This window comes from Tupaia chinensis, unplaced genomic scaffold (assembly GCF_000334495.1).
Source record: "Tupaia chinensis unplaced genomic scaffold, TupChi_1.0 Scaffold000146_1, whole genome shotgun sequence".
In the NCBI taxonomy this organism is placed as follows: domain Eukaryota; kingdom Metazoa; phylum Chordata; class Mammalia; order Scandentia; family Tupaiidae; genus Tupaia; species Tupaia belangeri.
The window spans coordinates 8,219,006-8,230,684 of record NW_006159616.1 but is presented as its reverse complement, the minus strand read 5'-3'; the positions used below and the strand labels follow the sequence as shown (position 1 = coordinate 8,230,684).

Below are 11,679 nucleotides of genomic sequence, written 5' to 3'. Positions count from 1 at the left end.
AGGGGCAGAGGGTTTTAGGGAACTGCCAGGAGACAAAGCTTAGCAGGAGAGGAGAGCCAGAGAAGTGACAGGGAAGCCACAGGTTACAACAGATGTGTGAACTCAGCCAAGCACAGTGGGCAGGGCCTCGCTGCTACAAAGAAGACATGTTTTAGACAATACTCATGTGCATGGGCAAAAAATACGAGGACTGTATTTGTGACTAATTGTATAACCGGTTATTTTAGTTTCTGTTCTGTGGAAAGTGTAAAGCATTCCAACAAAGGGTTTTAATGTAGATTTTTTTTGCACTCATGCTGTTGGTTGCTAAATGTAATAGTCTGATCATGATGCTGAATAAATATGTCTTTAAAAAAAATTAAAATAAGTAGATAAATAAAGTTAAATAAAATAATTCTAAAAATAAATAAATAATAACTTAAAAAAGATGTGTGTGTGTGTGTGTGTGTGTGTGTGTGTGTGTGTGGTGTGTGAGTGTGTGTGTGTGTTTGTGTGTGTATCTGTCTGTCTTATCCTGGTTTCTGAAGACCGACAAGTCCCAGGGAAGTGGGGTACTAAGCATCCTTACCCCAAGGAATTTTCCCTGTGGAGCCTCCTTACCTGACTCGGGGTGAGGCCAGCAATTTCAGGTGTCCCTGTCCCTGGGGCATAGGCCGGGTCCAAGGCGTCGATGTCAAAGCTGACGTAGATGGGTTTGCCCCCCATCTGCTGCCTCACTTCCGCCATCAGCGGCACCAGCGACTTCAGCCAGCAGTCTTCCGCCAGGACCACGCGGAAGCCCTGAGGTGGGAGCCGAAGAGCTGAGGGCGAGCTCTGCTCGGCGACGCTAGTGGGCTGGCACTGGCCGTGTGCCGACCCCTGCTAAGCTCCACGTGTATACATCGCATATGTCCCTCAGCCCCCATGAAGAGGAAACAATGTCCCCAAGGGACAGGTGAGGAAGGGAGGGACGGTGACTGGTAAGGACACGGGGTCAGAGCTGACTGTGGAGGTGGGGTCAGAGAACTGTGCTAAAGCGACCAGGCGCAGGGCGGCTCGCGCCAGCACCTTCCGAACGGCTGCCCAGGAGGCTGACCTCGGCGCACAAAAAGCAAAGGATTAGGGTCTTTCCTATGGGGTCTCGTACGTGCTAACCTGCGAGCCATCCTGCCTGGTGGGTATGTGGGTGACAACTAAGAACGTGGCAGGGGGCCTTGAGTTCAAAGCACCTCCCTCTTCCAAGCCAGCAACACCCAAGGACGCGGCTGGTTTCTGCTCGTCCTCCCACCGGAGCCTCATAAACCAACCTCCTCCCTCCCTTGGCTCCACAGGACCCTTGTCCCTACCTCCTGAACTTGTTATTAAAGCCCCTGTCGAATCCAGAGTTGCCCCCAGGCAGGAGATGGACAGGAAGGGCCCGGGCAAGGAGGAGAGGCACGTCTCTGTCACCTGGCTCCGGCTGTATCTGTAGGGGTCCAAGGTCACGGAAGAGCCCCGGATGCCGATCTGCACCACCCGCTTGCAGTCCAGGAGTCCCTCGTCCACGCACCGGCGGAATGGCGTCCCGTGGTAGAGCTTCTCTCCGAGGGCTTTGTCAGCTGTGTCCGTGTGAGCGTCCACATGCAGCAGCCCCACTGGGCCATGCCTGGTGACAACAGGGCAACTCAGAACCCAAGCCGCCCTGGGGGATCCTAGAACAAACCCCCTCAAGCCACCAAACCTTGAAGAAAACTCATAGCCAGAGAGGAGACTTAGCATCAGTTACGAGCCTGTCAACTGGTTTCCACCTTCAAATCACAGTGTCTGGAACTACAAACTCGGGAAGGAATGGCAGGGCTTAGGCTGCCACCCACTGCCTGTCATTGGGAAGTTGCTCACTTGGGGACAGATAGGGCAGGGGACACATGGATGTGTCCAACTGTGGCACCGAAGGAAGCTCCAACCCAGCTCTCTCCCCATAGTCTCTGACCAGCCCTGCCAGCCACCCCAGGGAGACAAGTCAAATCAAGGAAAGGCTTCACCCACTCGCCTCCAACTAGAACACTACCCACACGCCTTTCCCAAAAACGAATTCTGCAGCTGCCACCCACGGCCGCGGTCCGTCTGCCTCATTTTCAAACTAGATTAGCCAAAGTTAGCCAAGCCCTGGTAGACAGCCGTTGCAGGAAAATCGGTCTCCTCGTTGTCTGGGAAAGGAGCCCTATCAGGAGGAAACAAGCTCCTAGCAGGGCCCACCACTGTGCCTGTCAGTATTTATTTGTATGTGGCTGTTGAAGCAAAACAGAAATTGAAGTTAACCGGGGCTGCGTGTTTCGCTAGGGCTCTTCCAAAACAGAGGCAAGTTGAAAATGCTGAGCACGCATACCGGAACAGATCTAGGGCAAGGGAGGAGGTCAGACTGTTAATAATAAACCCTCTTGGCTTCCGGCCGGTGACTGACAGAGACACCTGGAGCGCGACCTTAATTTCGGTCGCAGAAGAACTCAGCTGGGAATTTCCTATACCTCCCTCCCACACCCTGGGCCTGCTGTGGTTGCCCAATGTCACCTAGCAAAAGCTCATGCCCTTGCTCCTGGATTTTGAAACCTCACTTGGGCCAAGCCTCTGGGGACTTACTTTTGTGCCATGGCCTGTAATATGGGGTACGTGACTGTGTGGTCTCCACCTACAAAGAGAGGAGAGAACATGTGAAATGTGGGTACGGTGGTTACACAGAACCTTAAATGTGCAGCTCTGCCGCCCTTTCAACTGGACCCAAGAACTTGAACTTCAACGAAAATGAGATCTGGAGCTGGCCCCATAGCCTCATGGTTAAGGAAACCAGTCCCACAGGGCCAACCGCAATTTGAATTCCGGAACTGAGGACTGAAAACATGCTGCGCAGATGTGCATGTGCGGCCCAAATCCCAACAGGGTGGAAACTGGAGACGGGATTGCTGATCCTGCCCCACTGGGGAGTACTTTCTCCCTCTTCTTATGCATGCACATGCCCTCTGGCAATTAAAAAAATAAATTTTTTTAAGAATTATTTTATTTAACTTTATTTATTGTTATTTTTTAAATTTGACCAGAGAGAGACAGAGAGAGACAGAGAGGGAAAGCGAGAAAGCAAGCCACCAGGTCCGGGACTCAAACAGCGGTTAGCCATGTGGGAGTCCAGTGCCTTTAACCACCATACCATGTGCCAGTCCCTAAAATGAGATCTTGTTCAGCAGTGGTATTCTTAAGATTTCATTGTCAGGAACCAGCAGTTAGCGTAATGGCTATGTCGCTGGACTCCCACGTAGTCGACCGCGGTTCGCGTCCCGGACCCGGTGGCTTAAAACTCAGGCTGGGCGTGTGTGTGTGCGTGCCCAAGATCCTGAGAGGAGAATGGAGGAGAAGGGATTGTGGTGTGGCCATCCTCCCTGGGGGGTGATTTCTCGTTTTCTGTCTCTCTGTCTCTCTCTGTCTGTCTGGCAGGCACACGCACCCTATAGCAAAAACCTCTCAAAAAAAAAAAAATTTCATTGTCATTTAAAAGCAGAAACTGGAGCCAGCAGATGGCATAGCGGTTACGCCGCTGGACTCCCACATGACCGAGCATGGTTTCAAGTCCTGGACCTGTTGGCTTGAAACTCGTGCTAGGTGCATGTGCTTGCATGCCCAAGATCCCAGAAGGAGAATGAAGAAGGGATGTGGCATGGTCACCCCTCTGGGGAATGATTTCTCACTTTCCCTTTCATGCTCTCTGTCTCTCCAGTGAGTGTATGCACCCTAAGACAAAAATCTCTAAAAAAAACATAAATAAAGCAGAAATTAGGGCCAGCAGGTGGCATGATGGTTGTCACTGGATCCCACATGCAGTTTGGTCCCAGACCTGGTGGCTTATAAGACACTTCCAGGGACCAGTAGTTGGCGTAACGGCTATGTCCCTGGACTACCATGTAACCGACTATGATTTGAGTCCCAGATGAGGTGGCTTAAACTCACGCCAGGCACGTGTGCGTGCATGCCCAAGATCCCGAGAGGAGAATGGAGGAGAAGGGATTGTGCCGTGGCCAACTCCCCTGGGGGGTGATTTCTTGCTTTCTGTCTCTCTGTCTGTCTCTCGCTGTCTTCCTGGCGAGTGCACGTGCCCTATAGCAAAAATACCTCAAAGAAAAAGAAAAGAAAAACACTTCCAGAGGACCAGCAAATGGCATAATGTTTATATTGCTGGACTCCTGCATGGCTGACTATGGTTTAAGTCCCAGGTCCAGCATCTTGAAACACGCCAGGCGCATGTGTGTGCATGCCTAAAATCCCAAGAGGGGAAGGGATTGTGGCATGGCCATTCCCCCTGGGGGGGAGGGGTGATTTCTCACTTTCTGTCTCTCTGTCTCTCTAGCGAGCACACATGCCCTATAGCAAAAATCTCTCTCTCAATAAAAAGAAGGGACCAACAGATGGCTTAATGGTTACATCACTGGGCTCCCACATGGCTGACAATGGTTCAAGTCTCAGACCCAGCGGTGTGAAACTCACACTGGGCATGTGTGAGTGTGTGCCCAAAATCCCAAGTGGAGGATGGAGGAGAAAGGATTATAAAGTGACCATCCCCCTGGAGGGTGATATCTTGCTTTCTCTCTCTCTGTCTCTCCAGCGAGCGTACATGCCCTATAGCAAAGATCTCCCTTAAAAAAAGAAAGAAAGAAAGAAAGAAAAACACTCCCAGTGCATGTGTGCACATGTCCAAAATCTCAAACGAAGAATGGAGGAGAAGGGATTGCAATATGGCATCTTCCGGGGTGGGAGGGGGAGGTGATTTTTCATTTTTTTTCTTTGTCCCTATCCAGTGAGTGCACATGCCCTGTGGCAAAAAAATTTAAATAATGATAATAATAAGTAAATAAAAGAGGAAATTAGACAAAGTGTACAGGTAAATGGCTAGTACAGCCCTGCCCACTAGAACGTTCTGTGATGACGAAAATGTTCTGTACCGTACTGGCTGATATGGTGCAGACCCAGAAAACTGTTACTATTGATAATTGTTTACAGCGTATTTATTTCTTCCATGAGTGAGACAGAGAGAGACAGAGACAGACTGAGACACAGAGACAGCACGACAGGGTCTCTTCGCCATAAACCATCCCCAGCTCCAGCTAGCCCCAGATCATGGGCACACAGACCTAACACACTCAGAGAGGTCTCATAGAGACATGCTATTGCTAAGCCACTGTCCAGCCCCTACTACCAATAATTATTAATACTAACAATAGTGATGTTTATTGACGTTTATATATGCCAAGCTTGATGTCGGGTACTTTCTATTCACTTTCTTTTAATGTTTTTAAGAATTATTTTATTTATTTATATTTTAAAAGAATTATTTTCATTTAAATTTATTTATTTATTTATGTATTTGACCAGAGAGGGACAGAGTGTATGTGAGAGAAAGAGGGAAAGTGAGAAAGCAAGCCACCAGGTCTGGGACTTGAACTATGGTCAGCCATGTGGGAGTCCGGTGCCCTTAACCACCAAGCCACCTGCTGGCACCCTTATTTATTTATTTATTATCATTATTATCTTTAATTTGACCAGAGAGAGAGAGAGAGAAAGCAAGCCACCAGGTCCAGGATTCGAACCATGGTCAGCCACGTGGGAGTCCAGCACCTTAACCACCATACCACCTGCTGGCCCTTCTGTTCACTTTCATTGTATGCCCTTCATATAAGACAATGAGGTAGGTGTTATTATTATTATTATTATTATTATTATTTAGAGATTTTTGCTATAGGGCACATGTGGTCGCTGGACAAGCAGAGAGACAGAAAGTGAGAAATCAATCCCTGGGGGGATGGCCACACCACAATCCCTTCTCCTCCATTCTCCTCTCATGGAGCTTGGCACACATGCACATGCACCCAGTGTGAGTTTCAAGCCTCTGGGTCTGGGACTCAAACAGCAGTCTGCCATGTGGGAGTCCAGTGATATAACCATTACACCATCAGCTGGTCCCAAGTAGGTGTTATTACTAATATTCCCGGTCAGTCAGTGGCATGATGGTTAAGGTGGCTGGATCCCACGTGGCCAACTGCATGGTTTGAGTCCCAGACCCAGTGACTAAAAAATATACCGGACATGTGGGCGCATGTGGCCAAAAATCCTGGAAGGAGAAATAGAAGGAGTAAGGATGGTGGCGTGGCCATTCCCAAAGGGGAGCACTTTCTCACCACACCCCATGTCTCTCTAGTAAGTGCATAAGCCCCATAGCAAAAAAAAATTTTGGAGAGGTTTTTGCTATAGGGCACGAGCGCTTGCCAGACAGACAGAGAGAGACAGACAGACAGACAGCGAGAAATCACCCTCAGGGGGGATGGCCATGCCACACCGCAATCCCTTCTCCTCCATTCTCCTCTCAGGATCTTGGACACACACATGCCCAGCATGAGTTTAAGCCACTGGGTCCGGGACTCAAACAGTGGTTGACTACATGGGAGGCCAGCGACGTAGCCATTATGCCAACTGCTGGTCTCCCCATAGCAAAACTTAAAAGAAAAATTCCATCTTACAGACGAGGAGGCAGCAAGCAGTGCATAGAGTAACACAGCTGGTAACAGTAGAGCTGAGGTTTCCCGTGACACCCACACTCCTCACCACTAGGTTATGTAGGCCAGGCCCTTTAAAAACTTGGATATTTAGGAAAAGGTCCTGTCTTTCTATTTGAACCAGAGAAGAAAACAATGCTACACTGAAAAAGGGAAAAGAAAACTGCCCTGACGGGACAACAACACCCCCTTGCAGTTTCCTCTAACAGTCACTTAAAGCGTTGCCTTTGAAGTCGCCAGAGTCCCACCCAAGCCCTACTGGTACCCTGTCCAGGCAAGGGATCTAGGCTAGGATGTGGGTAAAGCGATTGAGGCACTTGGCGGGGTGGAAAATACAAAGAATATTATGCTACATATGCTAAAAAAAACAGTAATGGGGGCCAGCAGGTGGCATAGTGGGTAAGGCGCTGGACTCCCACATGGTCGACCACAGTTCAAGTGCCAGACCCAGTACCTTGAAACATGCCAGGGATGTGGTGTGGTCATCCCCCGGGAGGTGATTTCTTACTTTCTGTCTCTGTCTCTCCAGCAAGGGCACAGGTCCCATAGGAAAAAATCTCACGGACAAACTTAGTAACCAGTGGACTGAAGGATAGCTCAGTGGTAACTCTCTGCAAGGCAACCCCACAGGGGTAATTTCCCGGTTCATGTCTGGCCACCTCCCTGAATGTGTCAGGCATGCGCATGTCCACAGTCTGAGGCTGACTAAAGATAGCGGTGGATCATATTTTTATTTTTTATTTATTTTATTTTATTTATTCTTATTATTTTAAATTTTTGATCAGAGAGAGAGAAAGTGAGAAAGCAAGCCACTAGATCCAAGACTTGCGCCATGGCCAGCCACGCGGGAGTGCATATCTTCACCCCCATGCCACTTGCCAGCCCCGTCATGATTACTTTTAAACTTGCTATAAGGCACATGCACTCACCAGAGAGACGGAGAGAGAAAGTGAGAAAGCAGGTTGCCAGGTCTGCGCTCAAACCACAGCCTGCCAAGTGGGAGTTTAGTGCCTTCACCACCACGCCACCTGCTGGCCCTTATAAATACTGTTTGCTCGTTTGTTTTAGATTTTGACCGCAGGGTGTGTGCACTCACTGGAGAGAGAGACACAGAGACAGGGAAAATGAGAAAACACTCCCTAGAAGGGATGGTCGTGCCACATCCCTTCTCCTCCATTTTCCTCCTGGGATTTGGGCACATGCACACACATGTGCCCAGCATGATTTTTAAGCCATCAAGTCTGGGACTCAAACTATGGTCAACCATGTGGAAGTCCAGCCACGTTAATCACCACTCCAATTGCTACTCCTATAAACGCTGTTTCTTTAAGTTCATTTAGTTCCTTCACAGGGAGCGGGGAACCCTGTACAGGGTCTTCACATCACAATCCTCCCCTAGCCTGCGGTCTGGGGCACAAACCCAGAGCCTTCCCACATGGCTCCAGCATGACACAGCAGTGCCCCTAACTGCTTGTGCCATCATGGCTGGGCCAAAACAGATATGAAGGAACTTCAGAAAGTTTGTGGGGGAGACCAGCAGTTGGCATAATAGCTATGTCACTGGACTCCCATGTAGTCAACCACTGTTCAAGTCCTGGACACAGTGGCTTAAATTTACGCTGGGTGCCTGTGCATGTGTGCCCAAGATCCCGAGAGGAGAATGGAGGAGGAAGGGATTGCGGCGTGGCCATCCCCTCTGGGGGGTGATTTTTTGCTTTCTGTCACTCTGTCTCTCTCTTTCTAGCGAGTGCACACGCCCTATAGTGAAAACCTCTCAAAAAAAACAGTTTGTGGGAAAATGGAATTGAAATATAAGCTTATTTTGGTGCAAAAAAAATTTAGAAATCCTGGGACCAGCAGATAGCATAATGGTTACATTGCTGGACTCCCACAGAGTTGACCATGGTTCAAGTCCCATACCTGGCAGCTTAAAACTCATGCCAGGCGCTTGTGCATGTGTGCTAAAATCTCAAGAGAATGGAGAAGAGATTGCGGTGAGGCCATCCCCCGGAGGGTGATTTCTCACTTTCTGTCTCTCTATCTCTCTGGCCTCTGTGTCTCTCTCTGTTTTTCTCTGTCTCTCTGAAGAACACACACACCCTACAGCAAAAATCTCTCTTAAAAAAAATAATAATTTAGAAATCCAAGGTCAGCAGGCGATGTGGTGGTAAGGCACTGGACCACTATGTAGAAGACCATGGTTCAAGTCCTAGACCTGGCAGCTTGCTTTCTCACTTTTCCTTTCTCTCTCATTAAATTAATAATAATAATAATAATAATAATAATAAAATTAATTATTTATTTTTAAAAATTTAGACATCCGCACATAGTAGTTTCATAATACATATTTTCCATGAACTTTTGAAGATTCCTTCATACTATTTTAATATTTTAGTAGAGTTTAATTGAGCAAAGAACGAGTCAGGAATCAGCCAGTCCCCAGAAAAACCAGAATAGGCTCAGGACAACTCCAGAGCTGCTGCATAGTTAGATGATATTTATGTTCAGAGAAAAAAAATACATACAGAAAATGGAAGTGAGGTACTGTAGTATTTAAAATATATATTTATTTATTTGTTGTGGGTTTTTTTTGGGGGGGGAGATTTTCACTATAGGGCGTGTGCGCTCGCCAGACAGACAGAGAGAGACATAGAGACAGAAAACGAGAAATCACCCCCCAGGGGGGATGGCCACGCTGCAATCCCTTCTCCTCCGTTCTCCTCTCGGGATCTTGGGCACGCACACACACGCACCTGGCGTGAGTTTTAAGCCACCGGGTCCGGGACGTGAACCGCGGTGGACTACGTGGGAGTCCAGCGACATAGCCATTACGCTAACTGCTGGGTCCCTATTTGTTGTGATTTTCAAGTCACTTGTTCTGGGACTCAAACTGCAGTCGGCCATATGGGAATGTAGTACCTTAACCACCATACCACCTGCTGGCCCCAAATTTAGTATTTTAAAAAATTATTTTTTAAATTTTATTTATTTATTATTTTAATTCTATAGGACACCTGCACTCATCAGAGAGAGAAAGAAAGAGAGAGAGAGGGAAAGTGAGAAAGCAAGCCTCCAGGTCCAGGACTTAAACCATGGTCAGCCATGTAGGAGTCCAGCATCCTAACCACCATGCCACCTGCTGGCCCCCCGAATGTTTTTTTTGTTTTTGTTTTTGTTTTGAGAGGTTTTTGCTATAGGGCACGTGCACTTGCCAGAAAGACAGAGAGAGACAGAGAGACAGAAAGCGAGAAATCACCCCCGCAGGGGGGATGGCCATGCTGCAATCCCTTCTCCTCCATTCTCCTCTCAGGATCTTGGGCACACACGCACACGCGCCCAGCATGAGTTTAAGCCACCGGGTCCAGGACTTGAACCGCGGTCAACTACATGGGAGTCCAGCGACATAGCCATTATGTTAACCGCTGGTCCCGCCCCCCGAGTGTTTTGAAAACCAAAATCAATGCAAAAGAATCTATATTGAGCAAAAACTAACAACTGAAAAAATCACAGGACTGGGCTGGCACTCCAGTGCAATGGTAGGCACTGTGTAATGAGAGCTGGATCCCGCATGGTCAACCGCAGTTCCAGTCCTGGCCAGTGGCTTGAGGAACATGCTGGGGACATATGCATGTGTGCCCAAACTCTCTCTGTCTCTCTCTGTCTCACCAGTGCACACACTCGTTGACGATTAAAAAACAAAAAAGGCCAGCAGATGGCACGGAGGTTAAGGTGCTGGATCTCACACAACTGACTGAGCAGTTCGAGTCCCGGATTCAGCCGCCTGAGAATCATGCCAGTGCATGTGCATACATCCTTGAAATCCTGAGGAGACGGGAAAAGAAGGGGATGGTTCATTTCTTACTTTCCCTCTCTGTCTCTCTCTGGAGAGCACACACGCTCTATGACAGAACTAAAAAAGGAAAAAATTAAAAAAGAAAAAAACAGGATCAGTAACCATGCTGTCCTGTCGCCTGAGGCAAAAAGAGAAATCAGTCATATTTATCCGATTTCACTGATTTGGATTACTGGCTTTTTGGCAGCCCTTAAATTGTGCACCAAAGCAAGTACCTCACTTGCCACCTGGCCGAGGCTTATCAGCCCTGCCGATCTAAAATTTTAAATACCCTCCCCCAGGTATTAAAATAAATTCATTAAAATGTTCACTTTCCTACTGTCCCCATGTTCACAGCGGCTCACCCGGGAGAAGGAGCTGTGTTCAAGCCCATGGCAGATGACCCCTGAGCACAAGAACGATGCTGTCCCTTACAGATGCCATTACCCAAGGTCAGAGGAATGCAGCCAACTGCTACAATGTTCTGATAAGCCTCTCGAATTAGCCGGCAGCTGTCCTGAAGGTTGTAAAGATTGACATTCACATCGCCTAGGTCCGCGACCATGAGGGACTGGAAGGGGAGGGCCCCCGTGCTGGGATTGACTGTCCGCAGCATCACTGACTCTTCCCGGATGCGTCGGGGTCCGAATCTGGAGGAGGAAGAGTCACCTTGTCAGCCATCCACCGAGGAGCCACCGGGTCCGGGACGTGAACCGCGGTGGACTACGTGGGAGTCCAGCGACATAGCCATTACGCTAACTGCTGGGTCCCTATTTGTTGTGATTTTCAAGTCACTTGTTCTGGGACTCAAACTGCAGTCGGCCATATGGGAATGTAGTACCTTAACCACCATACCACCTGCTGGCCCCAAATTTAGTATTTTAAAAAATTATTTTTTAAATTTTATTTATTTATTATTTTAATTCTATAGGACACCTGCACTCATCAGAGAGAGAAAGAAAGAGAGAGAGAGGGAAAGTGAGAAAGCAAGCCTCCAGGTCCAGGACTTAAACCATGGTCAGCCATGTAGGAGTCCAGCATCCTAACCACCATGCCACCTGCTGGCCCCCCGAATGTTTTTTTTGTTTTTGTTTTTGTTTTGAGAGGTTTTTGCTATAGGGCACGTGCACTTGCCAGAAAGACAGAGAGAGACAGAGAGACAGAAAGCGAGAAATCACCCCCGCAGGGGGGATGGCCATGCTGCAATCCCTTCTCCTCCATTCTCCTCTCAGGATCTTGGGCACACACGCACACGCGCCCAGCACGAGGTTTAGGCACCCGGTCCAGGACTTGGATCGC

General features: G+C 48.5%; 1 protein-coding gene across 1 annotated transcript in view; it reads right to left on the bottom strand.

Moving 5' to 3' along the window:
- AGMAT (agmatinase (putative)) overlaps positions 1-11,679 on the bottom strand; it is a 19,407-nt gene that overhangs the window by 5,175 nt on the left and 2,553 nt on the right. Inside the window, exons 3-5 of the mRNA XM_006145263.3 lie at positions 2,596-2,644; positions 1,429-1,624; positions 601-780 (exon numbers count right to left, since the gene is read on the bottom strand). Coding sequence (XP_006145325.1) covers positions 601-780; positions 1,429-1,624; positions 2,596-2,644 — 425 coding nt within the window. The remainder of the gene's footprint in view (positions 1-600; positions 781-1,428; positions 1,625-2,595; positions 2,645-11,679) is intronic.